Here is a 25235-nt window from a genome sequence, read left to right on the forward strand (position 1 = left end):
AAGGTGATCTACTTCAGCATCAGTAACTGTTTCTTAAACAACAATACATCAGCTAGAGACTATGAAGCTGGAGAAATCATCTGTGTACAAGATTCAATCTCACTCATGAATTTAGGTCATCTGGTGGGTCACAGATGCCAACAGAGACAAGTTCCAGTTCTTTTTCATCCTGGACTTAGCTAACAACTTCCCTGAGCTTCTACTGACAGTCATCTGAGTAAATCAGTCTATAAAGCTAAAATGACCAAAAATCAACCCTACAAACAGTAAAGGAAGATTTGTGACCCATATCAGTTTACCAAGCCAGATCAATATGAGGCCAGATGAGCACCAATGCAGGACAAGGTGACAGCGCAAGGACAGGATTAGCTTAGATATAACATAAAGTTGCTGTCGCGGGTCACTGCAGAATAGCCATAGCTCCCAGTATAGCATGATTATGAAGAAGGTGAGCGCGGTCTATTGACATGTTATGAAAGGTATTGTCAATTATGATTCAGAAAGAAAGAAAGAAAGAAGAACAAACAAAACCACAGTAGAAAGAAATCTGTGAAACAGGATATCTCATTTGCATCAAAGATATGCCAGAAAGAATTCAGATGGGAACAGGTGAGAAGGAAAGCAGCAAGATGATTAAGAGAACTGAGGGTCTTTCCAAACATGAGGTGTCAAAGGGGACAGTGTTTTGCTTCTTTAGTTTAGTAAATGAAGCGATAGTATGATTGTCTATAAACAGACAGCTCCAGAGATCTTGCATAACTGGAGTGCTGCCATGCATGGATACAAGCCCTTCAGCAAGGACAGGCAGGGAAGACAGCATGGGTGATGCCTCAACAGCACGCTGAACATACGTCAGGATAATGCCTTTGCAGAGTAAGGGCTGGCCACATACTGGACTGCTGGAGTGCAGCCAGCAGGTCCAGGGAAGCAATCCTTCCTCTCTATTCAGCACTTACAAGAGCAGTGTGCCCAGTTTGGGGCTCCTCAGTACAAGAATGTCACTAACAAATTGCAGCATGTCAAGTGGAAGACAGTCAAAATGATTTAGGGGGCTGCAGGACATGACATTTGAAAACAGGCTCAGAAGGCTGTGCTTTTTCAGCCTGGAAAAGAAGAGGCTCAGGAGAAGGGGATCTCATTCCTGTATTCAACTTCTTAGAGGAAGGTTACACAGCACAAGGTCAGACTTCTGAGAGTTGCACAGCAAAAGGATGAGAGGCAACAGACACAAGTTGTGGTAAAAGAAATTCTGATAAAACATATAGAAAAAAAACTCTTCACAGAAGAGATGGTCATACACTGGAAGAGATTGCCCACAGTGACCTCAGAATCTCCATTTTTGGAAATTCAGAACTCGAGTGGACTGGGCCTGAGCAACATCATACAACTTCAAAGGTTGCCCTATTTTGCATGGAGGACCGAGGCAGATGACCTCCAGAGGTCTCATCTAGCCTGAATGGTTCCATGATTCAAATACATGGAGGGGAGAAGGAATAGTTCCAATTAAGTTAAAGATCAAAATCTAATAAAAAAATTCCTCAGAACAGGTTTAGCCTGGCCCTGGACTCTGGAAGTTCAGAGAGTTTCTTTGTATCAGAACAGCACGGTTATACAACAGCATCTTAATGTCCAGGAAGAATACCAGTGACATGAAATTCAATGAGCTTTCAGGACTTGATATGTTTATGGACAGGACTCTGCAGGGTGACCGTCTGCAACACGAACAGACTCCAGCTTCCAAGGGGACCTCAACATGTCCCTCCTTCCTACTCTCCTTCACGACAGCTTTCTTTGGAGAAAACAAATCACTACCTCCTTCCTACTCTCACACTTCCCTTGCTCACCTGCAATGCTCAATCTTCTGTTCGTACCACTGTTTGTGTAACATCCCCCCAAGCCAGCGCTAGTTACCTGTGTCTCGAGCAGAGGGTGTGACAAGGGCACTGCTGCAAAAGTCTTGTATGCTTGCTTGACATTGATGGGGATCTCATCAGGAGAGGGTGGTGAAGGTGGCTTTTGCTGCAGGGACAAAGACAGAAGGTAAAGATAACCACAGATGTTATAAAAAATGAACATGGGGGAAACACAGCACAACTCTCAGCCAACAAAGCCTGAAGAGTGGAATATATAAGGGACAGCTCCTGTGGCCTTGGGCAGAAACATGAGCAGCATATTGTATACATGCTACATACAGCAGCACATGTATCACAGACCTGTTTTATTTCTTGGATGGTGGAGGAATACTTCTGGTGGTACAAATCCTCACTGACTTGACCAGAATTTTGTGACTGATCTCTTGGCCAAGGGGCCATATTGCTGTCACAGTCCTTAAGGATTTCCACCCAATTCAACTAGCATATGCCTACTTGAATCAGTGGGCTTTTGGGGCTGGAATAGGACAGGTATACAGTTGACTGACCCCTACTTAGGGCTGAACTAGCCACATTTAGTTTATCAGAAAATTGAAGATAAGCCCTGGCCTTATCTGGCATTTCTGACTAAAGGGGCCTTATTCATGGGAAGGGATCTATTAAGTCTCAGTTGTTCTTTAAAGCGGCTATTGTACTTCTGTTTACGAAATGACCAGTGTGTACTTCTACGTACTTCTGTAATGGTCACAGTCTCCCAAACCAAAGTGGCAACCCATTCAGGAATCTATAATCTGGAGAAGACCTGCCTTTGATCTCAAATTTTCCCATCACAGAATTCCACTTACTCAGAAACATCTGAGGACTCTCCTACTGTTCGTCACTTGCCTTTCCTGGTCTTTTCCTCACCTATCTTCCCCGTGACCCCTCCTATCACATTCAGGAACAAAGAAGAGTTGGGATGACCTGCTCAAAGCATCACAGAAATGAACGGGAGTAGGGGGGAAATGACACCACCACCTTCCTTTCTACTAGAAAGCAAATCCCCTTTAGTTGCCTCATTCCTTCAATCCCTCTAGCTGCACTAACTCAGTTTCAGGTGTTTGCAGTTTTTCTTTGTCCTGGACTAAGGCTAAATTATGTTATTTGATGATGTTCCCTTCTGCACAGACTAAAGAACAGCACATCAGGATCAGGGGAAATTGGCCAAGATTCACATATTTTACAATTACATGGCTTACATATAGCTGTTTGTCTGCAAATCAGGTCTCTAATTTGGTATCATGTCATACAAGCTTTAATAAAAAGAGAAGGGCTATATTGCAGGTATACAAGTCTTCTGCCATGACAAAGACCAAAACACCTAGATCTTTCTCTCCCATCAACATAGAGCCCAGGGAATATGAATCTTTCAAAAATAATCATTTTGCAAATCATAAAAAACTTATTATCAGCAAGATGGTCTTGGCTCTTGCTCCAAGATTCAAGACATTGATAGACAAAGGTTCTGAAAGATTTATGCCTCAACAGAACGCAAAACCTCATAAATAAGGATCTAAAACTGTAACTGCTCTGGGGATTTCAGCCACAATACAGTTTCAACAATGCTAACTTCTTGAATGGGTGAGTGAAGACACCAGGCAGGCTGGTGAGGCTCATCTATGTTAGAAAAATGAATGGGATGCACTGACTGTCACTCTATTTGTGAAGAGCATGGGTTCTTACCCAGGGCATCCAGACTGATGCATAAACAAGACCAGCCTTAGCTAAGGCATGCGATCTTTAAACTACAAAGTCTCCACTGGGAGGGTGTGTTCAGCCTACCCACCAGAAAAAGTGGCACTATAGCAACGTAGAGCAGATAGACATAGCTTAGCAAGAAGGAACTGCAGGCCACTTACAGAGTTCTGGATACTGAAGCACAGCTCAGGTTGCTGGAAGGGATTGGGGCTGTCCCCGTCCTCCGAATTATGTGAGGCAGCATTTTGTCGCACTCGGGAAAGAGGCTGAATGACGCCTGGCTTGGTCTGCTTGTGTCAATACCACACAACAGGGGGAAAGGCAGAGGAAAAGGCAGGGGAGGGAGAGAGAGAAATGAGCAGTTAGGGCAGCAAGATGTCTCTGCCATGCAAGTGAATAAGACAAATCCATGCACCTGAGCTCAATTCCTCAGGTGTGCTGCGGATTCCAGCTACCACACTGAGAGGGAAATCTACTGAAGCAAACACCAAACAATGCCTCTGGTGCAAGTATTTTGGACAGGCAAAGAGATTCAGACAAGTCAGGGTCACGACAGCACCAATGAGTTACAGAGAAGGCCAAGACACAAGGAAGAATCTGCCATACAAGTAGCAGCTGCAAGGGTCAGCAGGATATGGCATGAGTATGTCAAAGCTTGGAGAATGTAAGCGTCATGAATGGAAGATGCAGTAGGGAAACATCAGCAAGTAATGGGTATTGGCAAAAGCTGGAGATGAAAATTAACTGAGACCCAGCTAGGACTCCAATTAGAAATGCAGGCATAAGAGCAGAGACAAGATTCTGAGATTTGACCTAGATGTCATCACTGTTGAATGCTGTGTGGAAGCGAACAAAACATCTAATACTAAAGAGAGTAAAAGCAGGAATTGAGTAAGCCAGCAAAAACTACATGAGTGAAAGCTGCAAGGGTAAACAGGAATAAAAGCTGCAAAAACACTTGCAGCAAGTTTTCAAATTGACAATATTTAAGACTTAGTGCATTTGTACAAACTTGAGGTATAGTGGAGGGCTGAAGAAGACAGAATTAGAGCCAACAGTGAGACTGGCAGGGCTGGAAGTGAGCACGTGCAGAAGGAAGAGGCAAGCTCTGTGTGCTGGAGAACGCATAGGGACACTACAATAAGGTCTCATGGCAGATGTACTTACTGATTTACTGTCATCCTGTGATGTAATGAAGTTAATGGAAGCCTGAAAACAGAAATACAGGTGTAAATTTGGAGTCCATACAGGAAGCCTTTAGTTTACCCTGCTCCATACAAAAAGAAATACAAAACTCCCAACCCCTCCCCCTGCCCCGCTGCCCGCCCTGTACAGGGAAAAGCCCCCAAGTCCCATACTAACCCCACCATACGTTCTTCATGTGGGGAGCAGTCCAGAGCCCACCCGCAAGAGCTTCTCCCAGTTCCTCTGCTATGTGAGGAGGCACTCACAACTCTCTCTGCACATCTCTGGGCACTGACCCCCACCCTCCCGCTTTCCACTGCGGCTCAGCTGGTCCTGGCCCTTGTTTACATCCCCTGCCCTCTGCACTTGCTACTGAGCTTGAGCAAAGCCATCAGCACCACAGCTGCTCTGCCAGGAAGCACTTACAGATGCCATCTCAGCAGTGGCTAGTAGGGAACAACCTCTTGTGACTCAGCCTGCCGCCCTAGGCACTGCTCTCCGCAGCAAGCCCTCAGCGTGCACCAAGCCCAAGAGCCGGGGAACGCAGAGCTGGAGGAAGGGGCGAAGAGCAGCGGTGCCGGGTGAGAGCAGCACAGAGCAGCAGCGCACACTGCACACCAACAGGCACTTACAAAGCGGGTCTCCCTGCCTGACAGGTGAGCAGGCCGAGGGGCTGCAGGCATCTGGAGAGGGGCAACGCCAGGGAAGATCGTCAGGGGAGAGAATGGGAGAGAAAACGAAGAGATTGGGTTTTCCGCTTGAGAGGCTGAGACAAGCACCTTTCCCAGGACAGAAACTGCAGTTAACCAGAGCTGTCAGTGTCCCCATGCAGCTCCTTGCTGCCTGTCATGGAGAAAGTCCCTCTGCCCTTCTTGGCACGCACACACAGACCCACCACAAACACCTCCTTCCTCCCCCTGCCTGCTTTCTCCCCCACCAGAAGCTTGCAGAGCTCAAGGCCAGTCAAGACCATCATGACGCCAGCCTCAGGACAAAGGATTCAACTTCCCTCAGTAGTTCTCTGAGAGCTCTGAAATAGCCTGTAAATTCTGGCTGCACTACAAGATGTCAAAACTGAAGAATTTACATTGAAAATAGATGGCGGCAGAGAATTAGAGATGCAATTCTTTGGAACTTCTACTCCGGAGCAACAACTTGAAGGTCAAGTCTCCTGAATCCCCAGAAAATGTACAAGCCACAAGGCTTATGATTGCCCTGTGTCCTTCCGTATTACCTGTTGGACCTGTTCCATTTTGTATAACATTCCTTGTCCAGAGAAAACGAAATCTACCAGATACAGCCTTACCTGACATGCAGGAGACTGCTGTGGAAGGCTCTGATCCAAAAAGTATTTGGATTATGTAAACATGACAGAAAGCTCATGTACAGAATGCAGGGTTGAGAATGCCACTAGCAAGACTAATGGCTCAGCATTGTGACACCAAGGCATCTTCAAGAACAACTACCAGAGTCACTAATTCATAACAGCCATAAACCAAGTAAGGAAAAAAAGGTATTAAAATGACACACAGACTAGATCTCAGAAATGAAAGCAGTGAGCAAACCTGCTGAAGACCTTAAAAGGCTAAAATAAAGGACAAAGTCATGAAACTGGCTATAAATGCTTTAAGAAATTAATAGAATCTCTCATGGCATACACCTCTCTGAACAGAGAGATGAAAAACAAGAAAAAAGCTGTCTAGATTATTCAACATGTTGCTCAAGCTACAGAGAAATTATGATACAAAAAACCTGAAGTGATAGAATAAACTACGAATTACAGCAAGGGCTACACAACAGGGAATTTGAGACATCCAGCTTAAAACTGGAAAGGCAAACACCTGCATCTGCACAAAATGCTCCTGAGGTGCTCTTAACTCCATAGAATGCATTAGTGAGACTTTGTTTATTCTTCCCAGAGCCCACAGAGGAGAGAGTGAACAGTTTCACCTGGGAAGTTTCCACTGTCAGAGCAGTGACTGCTATGAGAAGACAAAGCGGTCACTGTTGCCACAGGAATTGGATAATGACAAACCATTAGACTCTAAAGACCACTTATCATTGAGCAAGCCCACCCCGAGTTAGAAGAGCAGATGGCATTATAGCCAGAGGGCTGCTAGTGGCAAGGACATCGGCACTGAGCCTCCAATGCCAAAACACTGATAAACAAAAACATCAGAGGTACTATGAAAGTTGCCTATGACAAATTGGAACAAGTGACATTCCATCCAAATACAAGTTTTAAAAAAAAAAAAAAAAATCACAATGAAAGTAGTCAAATATCGGAGCTGGCATCTAGAAAGATGTAGACTTTCCATCTCTAGAGGTGTTCAAAATTTAACTGGACATGGCCTTGAGTAACCTGATCTAATTGGACCTGCTCTGAGTGTGGTCTCAGACCAGACCTTCCATCCTAAATCATTCTGTGAGCAGCTACATGGCCACCCTTTGGGATTTGGGCTTCTTTTTCAACTGAGAGCTGAGGATTTTTAAAGACAGAGCAAATTAGTATCTAGATCTCTTTCCTATTGTAGAATGAGGAGTATCAGCCCCACCCCATTCCTTCTAGATAGAAAGAACCCAATCTCAAAGAAAATCTGCACTTGTGGTAAACTTACAAACAGCCCAAAATAAACCTCCAATCAGTATGCAACTGCTGTCAGAAAAGCAAATAAGTAAACATATGCAGCTGGAACAGAAAGCATTGAAATAGTATTACTACCGTGAATACTATCTGCTTCTAATCTTATTGTGTCCCTGGTGGTCACTCAATTTCAAAGGATCTGACGGAGATGCAAGATAGGCCAAGGAAGCAATAGAAGAGGGACTGAACAGTTGCTCGCTACAGCTCCACTGTCCTATTCACTGCTCCCAGACACATGGTCCCGACCCTTCTCCTGAGTCAGTGTTAATTGTCACCTCACCCCAAGATGATGCAATTCATCTCACTAAGCTGAACTAACCTAGCAAAAAAGCAGACTGCTTTTCTCCAGTTTAGAGAACTGAAATGACTCAGCTAAAGATCAGGTAAGTGCCAGAGCTAGTGGTACCAAATAGTTGGAGAGCAGCTGCACTCCAAAAAGAATGCAACAGACACAAAATGACTAAGGATAGAGTACAAAGTATGATTTTCTGTTCATTCCAGCCCCTTAATATAAAAAAAGAATAACACGTAATGACTGTGAAGGGAAAATTTTTAAAAATCCATTTAAGAGTATTTAATTTCAAGAGGCTCAACTAACTTGTGAAACCTACTGCCATAGGATGAAAAGTGAAATCAAAGACTTAGCATGACTTAAAAGAAAAGATCAGAGTTGATATGAGAAATAAGAATGACTATTGAGAACAGGTAATGCTTACCAAAAAAAAAAAAATAAAAATAAAAAAATCAAAAGTTACAAGAAATAAAGAAACTTCCCATTTCAGAGTGAAAGCTGGCCTCTAACCAAAGAGTTTTAGAAAACCATTCCCTAAGGGTAGGCAAACCTGTAATTGTGTGCTGCAGGATCCTTCAATTTTCTCCCGAACAGCTGATGCGGGTTGCTGGCAGCGTCACAAACAGAACTAGGAATCTCTCTGGGAGACTGAGTAGCACTGGTTTACAGACCTGAGATGATTCTCCAAATCCTGACTTCTCCATTTCTTCTGACGCACCAATTGCCAGAATTAAAGACTCCGTATAAGGCATTGGTGAGGCCATTCTCAAAAAAGACAACTACCATTTTGTAGTCATTCTAGGTACTCCCTGCTCATTACCCTGCAAATTAAGATACCCCTCAGAGCAGTAACTTTCCACCGAGTTTATGACTAGCTAATTATACTCCTGGGTCTCTGAGATATTTTGAAAGAGCAGAGTTCTTCCCCTAGTTCTCTAGTTGCCTCCTGTGATGGATACCCCTCCACCTCAAAGGTATCACTCTCAAGGATGGAAATCATACCCATCTTCCTCTTCCCATCTACCCTGGTGTCATCTTGCCCTGGAAGCATGCCTTCCTGCCTTTCCCCATATTGCCTGTCCTGGGGGAAGTCTCACCTGCTGATTACTAGGAGAATAGGGGGTTTCACGCCTGGAATTTCCTGTCCCAGACTCGCCCGCAGGAGCCTGAAAGAGAGAAGACAAAGCTAGATAGTTACCATACAGCAGCAACTTCCATGCCTCTCCCTTAGCAGTGAGACGCGGAGGCAAGGGAGACCACTGACATCCAGCCCGAGGCCAACTAAGGGCCACCTCAACGTGAGAGAGCAGAGTTAGCATTGGGCCCAACAGCAGCCGTCACATGGCAGAAACTTGCAAAAAGTGCTAGAAACAGCAAGGGAATGACATTAATCATTGGAACTGACATCATATCCGAACCCTGTAAGGCCAACTGAATCAGGTTAAAGCCTTCTGCTTTGTAAGACATCCCCAGGAATCCTCTCCCCCTAACTTCTCTTTAGCCCTCAACTGTGGGTCCAGCCCCAGTCTGGGCCACAGTCTAGGCAAACCTCCTGTTGTATAGACACTGAGCAAAAAAAGCCACTGCCAACCGAAAGGAGATAAGATTCATCCCCAGCCACATCCATTGCTGTTGGCCTACTAGTAAGACCTTTACGAGTAGCCCAGAGCATAGGAAAGACACGCCTTCCACAGGAAGCTATAGAATCATAGAATGGTTTGGGTTGGAAGGGACCTTAAAGATCATCTGGTTCCACCCCCACTAGACCAGGTTGCTGAAAGCCCCATGCAGCCTGGCCTTGAACACTTCCAGGGATGGGGCATCCACTTCTCTGGGCAACCTGTTCCAGTGTCTCACCACTCTCATAGTGAAGAATTTCTTCCTTATATCCAATCTAAATCTACCCTCTTTCAGTTTAAAGCCGCTACCCCTTGTCCTATCACTACACGCCCTTGTAAAAAGTCCCTCTCCAGCTTTCTTGTAGACCCCCTTCAGGTACTGGAAGGCTGCTATAAGGTCTCCCTGGAGCCTTCTCTTCTCCAGGCTGAACAACCCCAACTCTCTCAGCCTGTGTTCATAGGAGAGGTGCTCCATCCCACTGATCATCTCTGTGGCCCTCCTCTGGACTTACTCCAACAGGTCCATGTCCTTCTTATGTTGGGGGCCCCAGAGCTGAATGCAGTAGTCCAGGTGGGGTCTCACGAAAGCAGCGTAGAGGGGGAGAATCACCTCACTCGACCTGCTGGCCACGCTTCTTTTGGTACAGCCCAGGATATGGCTGGCTTTCTGGGCTGCAAGTGCACATTGCCAGGTCATGTTGAGCTTCTCATCAACCAACACCCCCAAGTCCTTCTCCTCAGGGCTGCTCTCAATCCATTCTCTGCTCAGCTTGTATTTGTGCTTAGGAGTAGCCCGACCCATGTGCAGGACCTTGCACTTGGCCTTGTTGAACTTCATGCAGTTCGCACAGGTCCACCTCCCAAGCCTGTCAAAGTCCCTCTGGATGGCATCCCTTCCCTCCAGCGTGTTGACTGCACTACACAGCTTGGTGTCGTTGGCAAACCTGCTGAGGGTGCTTCTCAATCCCACTGTCCATGTCAGCGACAAAGATGTTAAACAGTGCCAGTCCCGATACTGACCCCTGAGGAACACCACTCGTCACTGGTCTCCACTTTGTGTGCAACCATCCAGCCAATTCCTTATCCACCGAGTGGTCCATCCATGAAATCCATGTCTCTCCAATTTAGAGACAAGGATGTCATGCAGGACAGTGTCAAATGCTTTGCACGAGTCCAGGTAGATGACATCTGTTGCTCTTCCCTTATCCACCAATGCTGTAAACCTGTCATAGAAAGCCACCAAATTTGTCAGGCACAATTTGCCCTTAGTGAAGCCATGCTGGCTGTCACCAATCACCTCCTTATTTTCCATGTGCCTTAGCATAGTTTCCAGGAGGATCTGCTCCATGATCTTGCTGGGCACAGAGGCGAGACTGACTGGCCTGTAGTTCCCCAGGTCTTCCATTTTTCCCTTTTTAAAAATGGGGGTTACGTTTCCCCTTTTCCAGTCAGTGGGAACTTCACTGGACTGCCACGACTTCTCAAATATTATGGATAGTGGCTTAGCAACTTCATCCACCAGTTCCCTCAGGACCCACAGATGCATCTCATCAGGTCCCATGGACTTGTGCATCTTCAGGTTCCTCAGATGGTCTCGAACCTGATCTTCTCCTACAGCGGGTGGTTCTTCATTCTCCCAGTTCCTGCCTTTGCCTTCTGTGACTTGGGCGGTGTGGCTTGAGCACTTGCTGGTGAAGACCAAGGCAAAAAAGCCACTGAGTACCTCAGCCTTCTCCATATCCCAGGTAACCAGGTCTCCCATTTCCTTCCAGAGAGGACCCACATTCTCCCTAGTCTTCCTTTTATCACCGACATACCTATAGAAGCTTTTCTTGTTGCCCTTGATGTCCCTGGCCAGATTTAATTCTATTAGGGCTTTGGTTTTCCTAACCTGATCCCTGGCTGCTTGGACAATTTCTCTGTATTCTTCCCAGGCTACCTGTCCTTGCTTCCACTCTCTGTAGGCTTCCTTTTTGTGTTTGAGTTTGTCCAGGAGCTCCTTGTTCATCCATGCAGGCCTCCTGGTGTTTTTTCCTGATATCTTCTTTGTTGGGATGCATCGCTCCTGAGCTTGGAGGAGGTGATCCTTGAATATTAACCAGCTTTCTTGGGACCCTCTTCCCTGCAGGGCTTTATCATAGAATCATTTAGGTTGGAAAAGACCTCTAAGATCATCAAGTCCAACCATAAACCTAACACTGCCAAGTCCCACTAAACCACATCCCTAAGTGCCACATCTACACATCTTTCAAGTGACCTCAAAAGAAAAGGACATCTGTTATGCATTATTTGAAAAACAACACCTTCAATAACATAGTGTTGTCTAAGACCATGCCAGGGCACTATACGCCTCAATACAGATTGTGAGAAAAAAATACAGTCTACTAAATTATGAAGTCAAATGCTCTAAGCATGCCAAGTCATCCATCCAAGCTTTCTTATTTAAAGTCCTCATTACCTCCTCTGACCATTGCAAAGTACAGTACAGTTAATCCTCTCCTGCAATAGCTTTCTTCTTTTTTTTTAATACCCAAGGAGCAAAAGAACTGTGGTATCCCATGGTACTCTACCAAGCAGATCCCTGCAGAGGCCAAAGTCTGCTCTCCTGAAGTCCAGGGCAGTGATCTTGCTGTGTGCCCTCCTCGGTGCCCTAAGGATCTCAAACTCCACCATTTCATGGTCACTGCAGCCAAGGCTGCCCTTGAGCTTCACATTCCCCACCAGCCCCTCCTTGTTGGTGAGAACAAGGCCCAGCATAGCACCTCTCCTCATTGGCTCCTCTATCATTTCGAGAAGGAAGTTATCAACAATGCATTCCAGGAACCTCCTGGATTGCTCATGCCCTACTGTGTTGTCCCTCCAACAGATACTGGGGTGGTTGAAGTCCCCCATGAGGACCAGGGCTTGTGAACGTGATGCTGCTCCTGTCTGTCTCTAGAGGGCCTCATCCACTTGGTCTTCCTGGTCAGGTGGCCTGCAGCAGACCCTCACTATAATGTCTCCTGTCCCTGCCCTCCCTGTAATCCTGACCCATAGGCTCTCAGTTGGCTCCTCATCCATCCCCAGGCGGAGCTCCATGTACTCCAGCTGGTCATTGACACAGAGGGCGACAGCACCTCCTCATCTCCCCTGCCTGTCCTTCCTAAAGAGCCTGTACCCTTCCATTCCAACACTCCAGTCATAGGAGCCATCCCACCATGTCTCTGTGATGCCAATAAGATCAGAGCCCTGCAGGCGTGCGCACGTCTCTAACTCCTCTTGTTTATGCCCCGTGCTATGCGTGTTTGCATAGAGGCATTTAAGTTGGGCCCCCAATGAAGCCGATTTATTGGCTGGAGTGGCTGGAATTCCTTTGTGCTGCTCTTCAGGTGCTCTCCTGCTGACCTGTGATCCTTCTCCAGGCTCTGGGCATCCATTGCTGGCACTGGCATCAAACTGGTAGGAGTGGGATGGATTGAGGTTTCCCTCCCCTGGCAACTTTAGTTTAAAGCCCTCTCCACCAGCTTGGCAAGCCTATGACCGAAGATGCTCTCCCCCTTCTCTGACAGAGGGATCCCATCAGCCCAAAGCTCAGGCTGAGCCAGCCTACAGCCAGCCCCAACAGCTACACAAGAGAACAGAGTCCCAGTAATTACCTGCAGTCTGTCCACAGGATTAAGGAGCACGATTTAATAAGTATTTTAGATGCTTAAAGATGGAAACAGGTCATTTCAGATCTAGAGAACTGTTTAAGCAAATCTAGGGTTCTGCAATCATTAATACCATACCCATGCACTAGTGAATCATGTTAATTTGATTCAAGTCAGCCTTGGACAATTGTATTTCTACTGACCAAGCCAGGAGACATGACCTGAAGTTTATACTGGAGGACAGAAAACATCTGATCCTTCTTAGCACCATAATGACAGAGAATGCAGCACTATCAACTGATCTACTTCCATGCCTCCACTGCAAAGAGTGTTCTTGCTCACCCTGCTTCTGGCTACTGCTATCCAAGTCTTCCCATGTGCCAGCACATGCAGTGTACCAGTCCCCAAGGAAGGAGCTGTTCTACAATATGTTTTTCAGGGACTTCAGCTCCCTAACCCAGCTGACACACAACTGCTCCAGTTCTGGTGTCAGCACACAGGAGGAGAACATGCAGACAGGGGGAACTGACCCCTTTTGACAGCAACATGGCATTAGATTAGCTCCAGCTAACTGACACCTACCTCCAGACTGATAATAGCTGATCTGCTATGAAGTCTACCTTCAAAAAGGGTCAGTTCTTTGTGACTGCTGCTTTTTTGATCTTTTGAATTCCAAAGCTGGATGTCTATAATGTCCAAACCACAGCCTTTGACTTTAAATATACTGAGAGGTTACAGAGATTCAACTACATGCCTTGCTCTATGCTTATCTGCCTACATAACTGTGAAAAACAAATTCTCACCAAGGAATTAGGCTAAAAACATCTAAGAGAACTACAGCTGAGTGTTGTGTTGTTTTGTTTGTTTTTTTCTTCCATGTCTGTGGGCTGTTTGTTTGTGGTTGTTTTCCTTCTCTTGCTTTTCAGACCTGAAAGGCTGAGAAAGGAAGAAGGGGAAAGTGGTGTGGGGCTAATCTGGAATGTAATATCTTTGGGTCTAGTCCTTGCTCTGCCACAGGTTTCCTGTGCAACAGTGAGAAAGTTAAATACAAACAGATCTCCCAGAGCAGAAAGCAAAGTTCTCCCTTGAAATCTGAAAGTCTAGATATACTGAAATGTGTTACTTCAAGGAACAGCATGCTCCTGGGCTGTAGATTAACTATGTCAGCTGCACTGCTTCTTAGTTTTCAGAATTCTAAAAACAGCCATGTTTGTTCAGGCCCAGATACATAAGTGTGACACCACCACTGTTCTTCTACAAACCCTGCCAGCTCCCCACTCACAACCACAGCAGACAGGGAACACCACTGCTCCTAGCCTGACTCTTGCCCACCCAGAGAAACATTGGGGAAGTCGCCTGACATCACTACCTCCCCTGAAAGAGGGGCTCAGCAGCATGCACATTTGGCAATAACTGGGTGGAATAACATTAGTGGCTGGAAGACAATTCACTGACCATCAGTGAGTGACAGCGTCTGCACGCAACACTGGAGAAGCACTTGTTAGGTGGGACCAGCCCCTGGCACAGGCCTCGTGCTGCCTGGCATCTGGGGTCCAGTGCATGCGCAGGGGTTTAGTAGAATGCAGGTGGCCTTAACTGCGTGATTGCATGCCACACACAGCACGCCGTGGGACTGCTTGCCTTGGAGTAAAGGTTGGTCTTCAGCACTCCCCCCCTGCCATAGCCCAGGGGCGGGCCCCCCAGGCAAGCCTTGCCTGCTGCTTTCCCCTTGCGGTTAGCCACCACAAAGGGGTTCTCACTGAAGAGGATCGGCTGAGAGTCGATCATACACTCTTGCTCTGGCGTCTTTGGCATCTGGTCCTGGGACAAGGGGCAACCTGTGGGATCCTGGTTGTCTAGCTGGGGCTTTTCTGCCCTGCTCGTGCACTTGCCAGGTGATGCAGGGTCCTGAGGAAGGCCAGCCACACTTCCGATGATCGGGCCTGCAGCTGTGTCTGGGTATGAATCTCGGCTGTCCTGTGCCACTGGCAGAGACAGCATAGCGCAGTCGCCCTCCATTCTGGAGCTGGCCTTATTATACTGAACAAGCTGAGAGGAAAACAAAAGGATCAGAAAGAAATAAGGAGAACAGAGTAAAGGAAAGGAGAGGAGAAGAGGGAGAAAATACAGAGCAGCTGTTGATGCTGAAGGACAGGGGAGAGAAGAATTCCAGTACTAATGCCCATGACCATCCCTTCCCTCTCTTCTACTCTACCACCAATCTTGTGATCCCAAATGCTACTTCCAAGCATGCAATACCTACACCAAGTAGTTGACAGGCACAAACACACCCCCTCCACTTTTCCAGCTCTCATACACATTCCAGCCGGCACTTCAGCAGCTCACCAGTAACACTGCTGCTCTCTAGCAAAATGGACTGCCAAAACCCACACAAGCACACATCCTCTTCCATCTCACTGCAGCACATCCTCAATTCAACTCCACCACCACATGGCCAAGCATCAACTGTCTCACCCCAGCATACTTTCAAGTAGTTCCAGCACTGTCACGCAGAATAACACCTCTCACTTTGCTCCAACGCATTTCCATACAGTTACACAGTTATCACCATATCATCTACCCCATGCATTTCCATCACACCTGCATGGGCAAACATGCTTTTATGGCCCCACTTCATCAAAATACACACCAACAAGTAACAGAGAGCTAAATAACAGCTAACAGAGCACAGATCCCTTTGAGCGCTCTTACTGAAGGCAGGACTGAAACAGAGCTCCAGTTCTGCCTAGGCTCAACTGTACCCATCCAAGATGAAGCACTGACCTTTCCTCTTTTAATACTATTAAAAAAAAAAAACCAAACAGTTTTTTACCCCAGCCAAAGCCTTCTTCAGGGAAGCAGAGATAATCAGAGAGCAATGATCAAATCTCCTTCTATCCAAGTGCCTGCTGGGGCGCAGAAAGACCTCTTCTGCTCAGAGCACATTCTCCAACTCCTGTGTCACGGCAGCATTCGCAAAAATAGCTCTCAAGGGCTGGGTGGGCTGGTGACTACAATGGCAGCTGAGAGGCTCAGGAATTTCTGAGGCCCTCCCCTAACCCCTCAACCCCAACCCAACCTAAAGCAGTGGTTGGCAGAGCCCTGGCTCATATCATATTTCTTCAGACAGTGAAGCCTGTGCTACCCTTAGAAATTTTGCTACTGTAGCTACGTGACTTCCCAATGTAAAAAAACCCTACCAAAAAAACCTAAATAAAACCAACCCAAATTCCAACCTCCTTTTCCCAGAGTGCCATAAACTACACTAGCAAGAGCTCTAGTGCATATAAAATTATGCTTGGCAAAAAGTACTTTCAGGAACATTATTTGTTCATTGGGGATGCTGTAATGAAAACACTGCCAGCAATCCACCACTGCAAAGTGGGTTTGTTGGTCCTACAGCCAGGCCCCTCCAACACCACTGCCACTTTCCCTTGCCAAGCAGAAGAGCACCAACACTGACCAACCCGGCTTCCAGGTGAATCCCACCACCACTGCCTACTTTGCTTCACATGAAGGGAAAAAGTAAACAACACTTTTAGGGCACTGTGGAGATGGGCATCTCACCAAGACTGCATGAAGTCTGACAGTCGATGGGGAGCCTCAATCCCTATTTTGTTCATGGACATGACTGGAACTGAGCTTCATCTACCCCTCGCTTTAATCTCCAGAGCGTCTGCTGCAGCAGTGTATTCCAGTGCAGGATGCCTTGCTCCCTCTTCTTCACAGTGGGCTATTTTTATCAGACAAGCAACAATTTCTATTTTGGGTAAGCAAAGATTTTGGCAATGCAGTGTGCTTTTCCCAGCTTTGCCTAGCAGACAGGACAATCATGTTTTACCCTGCATCCTCCAAGGCAAATACAGAAGAAATACATTTGCGGTTGTGATCCATCACTTTGCCCCAGACACTGAAATAAATCTAATTTTAAATCTAATGAACAAGTACAGAGAAAGAATCAATGGCTAGAAATTGAAGAGAAATAGATTCAGACTGTTAATTAACTAACCATGGTGACATGCTACGGACAGATGTAAAGTCTTCTCCATTTCTTATAGTCCAGAAAGCAAAACTAGTTTTTTAGATGTTTTGCTGTGGCTAGATGCAGTCATTCATGGGTATGGTTTTCAAGCCTATACTATGCAGAAGACAGAGACTATAATGGCTCTTTTATTACTGTGATGGCAGTATCCAGCCATTGTAGTGCACTGGGTACTCTGCAGACATCAAGTTACATCAAGCCGGAGGGCATCGCTGAGACGAGCATTCTCATGTGGCTTTCAACTGGATTTTTTCAGTTGGAGTTTTAAAAGTATACAAACAAAACAGGCTTGCATCTCAGTAAGCCTTTGTTAAATCTTGCTCAGAAAAGGACCAACACACAGCAATACAGATTAATCCAAGATAGACAACCATCTGCCCCCTTCTTTAGGGGCAATTCTTGGGGGAATCCTCATGACAAATTCCACCCGCAATCTACAGCAGTCATAACAGAGGTCTGCACCTCCTCCTGTTCAACAGTGTGAAGGACAGCAGGCCCTGCAACTCCCTTACAGGGAACTATACGGCAACAAAAGATATGTAGATGCTGTTTAGAGGACAATGTATGTGGTGAGAAAGCTGGCCTAGAGACAGGAAGAAAGAGAAAAATACTATGGGAACTGGGCAATAGCATTAGTCATCTTAATCCAGTCAGACTGCCTGGAGATAAGACAATCTGTTAATTGAACTGCATGCTTTTCTGCTGGCTGTGTCTGAGTCTTCCAGGCAGTCACCAAACAGGCTCGGCGCAGCTCCTGAAGGAATGCCAGAACCTTGCTGTCCTTGAAGCCCATATCTCCCTATACTCACCATCTAGGCAGACATATTTTTTCAAACAGAGCAAAGACAGGGTTGGGCAAATGACAGCTGGAAAAAGATAAACATGGGCACCACTTGGCCCTTCCCCTGATATGGGACATTTATAGATGCCGCCCATACACCCCGGCATTCCAGAATGTTCAGACCCACATTCCAGTGCCAGGCGTTCCTGGGCTGACATGGACTGCTAAGGCACAAGTTCCCAAATGCCACTCTGCTCTGGACGACACTAGGGCTGTGCAGCAAAGAGGCAGCTGCGTGGGGCTCGCTCTCCCCTTGTTTCCAGCTACTAAGTTACACTAAGAGATGCTAAAAATACATTAAATCTTTTCCTGATAATACTTTTCTGTGTGAACAGCCAGGAGAGAAAACTCAAAAGCTAGGGAGTATGGGGAAGAACAAAATGAGACAAGGCTGGAGATAAAGCAGGGCTCTAATCAATGTGAAAGCAGAAAAGCAAGAGGGCCCGAAGTCAACGAGAAGATAGATGAATAGGAGAGGAGACCCGCTGGATGGAATGAGATGGAGACAGTTAAGGTAAAAGAGATGATCCTGAAACAACAGAATGGGAATGCAGAATCTGATGATGAAAGCAAAGGATGGTCTTGCTGTAATAGGAGGGAAGGAATGGAGGTGAAGACTGAGGATGTACGTGAAGAAGGAGCAGGCAGAAACCCAGTGGAACAGGTATGATGCAGGGAAGATAAAACATGACCAAAGGAAGCAAAGATGGAGAAGTGAGGTGAGATTTTAAACAACACAGGAGAGACAGATGACTTCGTAATCTGTGAAGTTTGTGAAATCTGGATTTTTCTCTTGCCTGAGGTGCCACTGCATATCAGGGACTGAAACAATGACTGAAAGGTCACAGGGGCAGGAGTATTCAAGGCTGTATCAGGGCTAAGTCATGATAAGCAATCGCTGCCACTTTGCCTTCTGCAGTCCTAGATGGAACTTGACTTTCTTTTAATACTTTTAGTATCAGCACCCTGCATTCCTCCTCCTTTCTAAACACCATCCCACAATGAATTTCCAACTAAGCTGTGCACACAACATTGTGATCTTCTGTGTCAGGAAGAATCTTCCCCTCCCTCCTCTGCAGCTTTCAGTAGTTGCTTCCTTCCATGATACATCCCCCGCACTCTCCCATTCACATGTATCCTTCTCTCCTGCTGGGCTGTTCTTTCCACCTTGTTCAAGACACTTCCTTTTGCCTCTTGGCAATTACACAGGCCACTTCCCTTTCCAAAATGGAAAGCGACCTGGCTCTCTGCTCTCCTCATTTTCTTATTCTAATCTTTCTTTTGTGGCTACCTCCTGTTTCAGACATTGTGAAAGTCTACCACAGTTCTGCTTCCCAGTTTTCCTCTGAAGAGAGTACTGTCATCTCTCACACCAGCTCTTGTACAAGGAGAGGGCAGGTAAGAGAACGACCACGGCTTCCCCCACGCAGGGACCCACATCTCAACAGCCCCTCACTTACAGTGCGATTGACTCTCTGTAAGCCACTGCTGGGCAAAGCAGCCAGGGTCCGATAGTCCAGTCTCAAAGGCTCACTGGTGATATTCTGGAGAGGGGCAAGGGAAGGAGCAAAAAAACACAAACACCAGGAAGAGATCAGGCCAGAAGTCAACTGCATCAACTAGAAAGAGCAATTAAAAGGAAACCACCTCTAGTAATAACCAAGGCCTTATCTCCAAACTCTGCAGAAAGTTCCCATTGCCTGGAATTGTTCCAAACACAACCATAGGAACCCATAACAGAGGCTGGGCTTGAGAAATACTGCAGAGAACATGTCGCCCTGGGCCCTTGGTCACCCACTGGTGCATGGATCCCCACCATTCCTCCTGCCCCCGTGTGCACATGTCCATGCCCTTATAGAGGGAGATGAGAACATGACATACATACCAGTTTTCTCCAAATAGCATCCAGAAAGGCTTCCAGTCTGGATTTGGAGGCATTTGAGAGTTCAAATCTACAATTCCTCTACAGTATCTTTTCTCAACCTTAACTCACACTCATTGTATAGTTTCGTTTGATTTTGCTTCCTATTTGCAGTTGTCTGCTTTTCTAATTCTAGCCATTGTTTTTCACCATTCCTTCCTCCATCACATTACAGATTTCTTCATTTCTGATATCTTCTCTTATACCCAAATGTCAAGTCTTGGGGGGGTAGTGGGAGCGGCGGGGAGTGGAGAACATAAGCTACACAGAACAAGCACTTTTAGAGATTTCTGCGGCCTTCAAGTCCAGTTGCGGCCCTTTTCTGCAACTCTCCAACCCTCCCACCGTGCTCCTCACCTCTGCCTCCTCCTCAAGTTGCTGTGTGGCTGCCTCCCGCTCCCTACGCATCCACTCCTTCCATGAGACAGGACAGATTCAGAGCAGCATCCAAGCAGCACAGGCAAAGAGAGAGGGAAAGAGGTCAGCACCATGCTGGGCAGTAACTCCAGAGGGGGCACAGAGGAGCATGAACAGTGCTGGCGCCAGGAGAGGGCGAGCAGAAACCCAGCACATACGTTGGGCCCAGGGAAAGAGGAGCTGGAATTCTGCATGAGCTTGGTTATCGCCAGCAAAATGGACAGGAACAGACACCCCGTACAGCACAAGCCAGGGTGTCATCAGATGAGGGGAAGAGAGCAGATGTCTCTAAGATCCTCAGCAGGGTCAATCCTGGGGAAACACTAAGGGAGCTAAAGCCCCTTCCCAAGCACAAGCTACACCATCACCAAGGGAAAGGAGAAGACTGCTTATTGCTAGAAGAGACATCTTGACAGAGCACAGACTGGAAAGGCTGGAAGGGAATGGAAAAACAAATCTACAGAGCACAGGCCTAGTTGTCACTAAGGAAAAAGACCTAAAAAAATCACATGCTTGTTAAAAGCATCACAGCCAAAAGACTAAATATAGAGACAGAAATTGTATAAGCATAAGGCAGGGCTTAAAATCAGCTGGTCAGCTCTCAGTCATTCAGTACAGCACAGGAATATTATAAGAGTGACCAGCAACTAATCTCACAAGCCCCAGCTATGGGCTTGCTTCCAAGCTGCAAGAGGAAGGTAATAACATTTTACTTGTCTTAAAAAATGATTTCTGTGCATTTATACTTTTGTGACTTTTTGCCCAGCACCTATGCTGCAGAGTGAGGGCTATGGACAAAAGCAGCATCATTCTTCCGTTCTATTGTGTATTGCAGCCCTCCTGACTGCCCCTCCCAAACAGCAGCAACCAGATGGTCCAAAAGGCCCAAGGCTGGAAGGATAGGAGGTGGAAGGCATCTGAGAAATACAAAAGGAGCTAACTGAAAATTCTGATAAGCACCTAGGCCCTTCTCTTCAAAAGCTTCTGTGGATTACCACTAGCAAATAATCAGTGTCCCACATCACATTGCTGATCTCCAGACACTAATGAGCAACATGAGAAGACACTAATGCTCTGGAGGATCACAAGACCCAAAGGGATATTTAGGGATATTTAAGCTAAAGCCTATTCTGAATCTGGTTATGCTTATTTCAGACAAGTGTTATCTGTAAGGTGAGTGTTCAAGCTGACAGTAATCTTGTATGCAATCCTCCTCTGAGGTCTTACGCTGAATAGAGACAAGAGCGCCAACCAGCCCACGTGGAGCTGTGGAATGTTCACAATTTATCCCTGCCAACATCTGGGGAGCCTGGGGAAGCTCTGGATTAAGACTAGAAAAATAACTACAGCTACAGAGTTGGGATAGAGAAATGCACCATGCATCAGTCAATGGAGATTTGGAGCTGCTAATATTGCTACTAGAAACTGAATTATCAAAGAACTGAACTTGAGAGATGCACATGGTGAGTGCAACAGTGGTATTTGAAAACCTCTACATGACTACTGGTGAGTATAACAAAGCCAAAATTCTTCCCATTTCTTCAGTTCACAACCTTACTGTAAGGAAACACATTTGATCTCTATCACTCTTGTGCAAAACTGAACATGAAACACTGAAGTATTAGAGGAAAGGTCCAAGAATGGTGACACAAATAGTATTACTGAGGATCTGGCACTGAGGTGGGAACACCCTACAGCACTGCAATGGCTACCATACAGTGATGGCTCCATCACTGGTATAAATTTAATCATCAAAACTAGTATTAGAGACAGAATCCCAGTTGCAAGGTCATGCTAAAAGGCAACTGCAGAAAAACTTGTCTTTGCTCTTGGGTCCCAGGCCATGGATCCCAAGACATCAGAGGAGTCTGGAGCATCCACTGCTACCTCCTCCTATTACCCTAATGGAAGGGGCACCAAAAAATATGAAATCTTTTAAACGCACAGGCAATTCTGAAGGGGAATCTTGGTCTCTGCTGATCACCAGGCTATAGGCATACTTATCAGCTCTAGCTCTTCAGAGGTTGGGACAGACAACACTGTAATTATACTAAGCCACACTACAGTGAGAGAAAGGGCAGTATATGGGAATATAGATCTGACTTAGAAGTCCTTAAATACACATCACTGCAACTTCAGAATATTGCTTTAAAATCTATCAAAAGTAGAACATCCAAGAAAGATGAACCACGATTACTGAGTATTGTTCAGCCTCCATGAAGAATAATGATAGCATCTGGAGAAGAGGAGGCTCAGGGGAGACCTTACCGCTCTCTACAACTACCTGAAAGGAGGCTGTAGCAAGGTGGGGGTCAGTCTCTTCTCCCTAGTAACAAGTGATAGGACGAGAGGAAATGGCCTCAAGTTGTGCCAGGGGAGGTTCAGGTTGGATATCAGGGAAAATTTCTTCCAAAAGGGTAATCAGGCGCTGGAACAGGCTGCCCAGGGAAGTGATTGAGTCCCCATCCCTGGAGGTATTTAAAAGATGGGTAGACATGGTGCTTAGGGACATGGTTTAGTGATGGACTTGGCAGCGCTGGGTTAATGGTTGGACTTCATGATCTTAAAGGTCTTTTCCAACCTAAACAATTCTATGATTCTATTGCTACAAGATACCCACCATTGTTTTGAAATATTGCTGATGGCTGAACGACTAGTTATTGCTGAGGTTTTTTTCTTTTAAATCAACCATTTTAATAAAATTTCAAGTTCAAGTTTTTCATAAAGAGCTATCATAATACCATCAGCACTTTTTCAAATCAGATATGGCCAAGGCTACATCACCAATCATAAAGGTTTTTCTGTTTTTTTGACAAAGTCTCTGGGGTGTTTTTAAGTAATCTCAGCATAAATTTTGGAAAAGCCTTTATCTACCCAAGACTGAACTAATGCCACCTGCTCAGACAGAGCAGCACGGTTTTCAGGCCAGACTTGCTCTTGGTTTATCCAGAGGTGTTAGAAATGCTGATAATGACTCATAGTACCTGAAGTCTCCTAGAGAGTATTCATATCCATACGCTACCAACATAAAACTGGTAGGAATACTCTTTGCTGTAACAGTAACACTACAAAATCAGGTTTTCTGAAACCACAACAAACCACTCTCAGTTCTTTCCTAGGCAAGGAACAAGACATTTTACAGGAAAAACCCAGATCTGATCTAAATTGGCTCTGCTCTGAGCTGAACCAAGTGACCTGTAGAGGTCCCTTCCTACCCAAATTCTTCATAGAATCATAGAATAGTTTGGGTCAGAAGGGACCTTTAAAGGTCATCTAGTCCAACCTCCCTGCAGTGAGCAGGGGCATCTTCAACTAGATCAGGTTGAAGATTATTCTATAAGGTCATTCCACTGGAAGAATTCCCATCTAAGTATAGATCTCAAACACCATCAGAACACCTTGCAGATACTCAGGACAGAAATCCCTTGTCTTACTCCTGCACATGCTGACATCAGTCTAAGCTGTAGGCCAGCAAAGATAAAGCAAAGCTTCCAAAGGGAGTCTGCAACACGCTGAACCCCTTTTGTCTCTATACCCTAGTCTTAAAATCGTACCCTGCATAGCCCATTACAGTCACTGACAGAAGGCAAAGTAGGATTACATAAATATGAAATATATATACGTGTATTTAATGATTACACATATCGCATGCCTGAAAGGTCATATGGCCATTTTCTTGTTCATTGCTCTGTTCTCTTACAGTCTGTGCCATTGTCTATTCAAAACCTTGACTGTTTTTTCTGAAACAAGTAAAATCTCTAGTGTTAACTAAATTATAAAGATCACCTCCATCAAGAATTGCCAACATAACTATACTCTTGTGGGGTAGCAAACATAAAAAAAGCTGAGTGATTACAACTACAGAAAGAACCTAAAGAAATAGGTATATATAAATTGGGAACCTGAAGAAACGTCTGCGTAAGTACACATACTTATCTGCCAGGAGAGCAGATTCCTAATTGACAAAACTAAAGAATTAAATTTTCCCTCATCTTCCAAAACAATCTGACTGAATAAATTACAGTTTTAAGAGGGATAACTAGAAAACCCAAGTCCTGGAAGGGCTTGACTCTGCTAATCTATTTCTGTGAAAGGCTAAAATAGTGGGCAGAAATACGAAATTCTTATAACAAATCAGAAAAACAATCACGTAAACTGAGGAGCACAAACTTGTGATTGATTAACAGCGCTACTTCTTCAATTCAGGACAACTTTGAGCTGTGTGTTCTCATCTTTGCTCATAAAAAAGCTCTGTCAGGTCATGGAGTGCTGTACGGAGAGAACTGATTAAATGTGGGTCTTCCAAGCTGTTAGGCCATTTTTCTCGAAGTCGCAGTTTGGCCAGAAAGTACCAGCGGGTAACAAAGACGAACTCTGTAAATAACAGAAGAGTACCACCAAAGAGGTACATAGGAAGGTATGGCAAAGCCAAAAAGCAGCTAAAGTAACTGAGCGGTACACTACGAAGAGAGAAGGCCCAATGACCCCCATGGCATTAACAATTGGGTAGAGATAATCTGTGGCATTTTCCTTAGGGCTCACAGGCTTGGCAGAACCGCTGTCAAGAACAGATTCTGCTACATGAAAAATCTCTCACCACTTTCTCCATTTCTTCTCTCTCCCACTGAGTTGCTTCTCTCACCATTTCCATCTCCTAGGAGAGACCAAAGTTAGAGCCACTTCAACCAGTGCTCTCTCCCCACTCGGAGCACCTGTAACCTCACGAAGATTTCAGAGTCCCATCCTAGCGCATTCCTGATCTAAGTGCTGGGACCTGCTGATCCCATAAAAAGGAAGTCCACTACCCATTATGTTGCAGATTCCATGCATCAAGGGAGACACTAGAGATTTTCAGAAACTTTTTCCACTCCATAACATTCTCCCAACTGTAGCCAGAATACTCACCTTCTGTAGGATCTCTAGTTCTTCAGGGCTTAAATCGCGATCAATAGAAGAGATACTTTCCAGGCTATTCTTGCGCCCAATACCAGCAGCAAAAGGGTTTGCAATAATTCCTGGGGACATCTACAAAGCAAA

General features: G+C 45.7%; 1 protein-coding gene across 28 annotated transcripts in view; it reads right to left on the minus strand.

The window, feature by feature from the left end:
* SCRIB (scribble planar cell polarity protein) overlaps positions 1-25235 on the minus strand; it is a 120985-nt gene that overhangs the window by 26304 nt on the left and 69446 nt on the right. For 4 of the 28 annotated variants that reach the window (XR_014229466.1, XM_082324208.1, XM_082324210.1 and 1 more), the window contains 9 exons: positions 25104-25223; positions 24796-24852; positions 20139-20195; positions 19321-19404; positions 8827-8895; positions 5426-5572; positions 4776-4817; positions 3770-3898; positions 1912-2019 (listed from right to left, as the gene is read on the minus strand). Coding sequence is in view for 27 of the 28 variants with exons in the window: in XM_082324208.1 (XP_082180334.1) it covers positions 1912-2019; positions 3770-3898; positions 4776-4817; positions 5426-5572; positions 8827-8895; positions 19321-19404; positions 20139-20195; positions 24796-24852; positions 25104-25223 (813 nt within the window). In the remaining variant the exon portion in view is untranslated. The remainder of the gene's footprint in view (positions 1-1911; positions 2020-3769; positions 3899-4775; positions 4818-5425; positions 5573-8826; positions 8896-19320; positions 19405-20138; positions 20196-24795; positions 24853-25103; positions 25224-25235) is intronic. The other 24 variants (XM_082324212.1, XM_082324211.1, XM_082324197.1 and 21 more) reach the window with 24 other exon arrangements.

This window comes from Platalea leucorodia, assembly GCF_965183815.1.
Source record: "Platalea leucorodia genome assembly, chromosome: 1".
NCBI classification, from domain to species: domain Eukaryota; kingdom Metazoa; phylum Chordata; class Aves; order Pelecaniformes; family Threskiornithidae; genus Platalea; species Platalea leucorodia.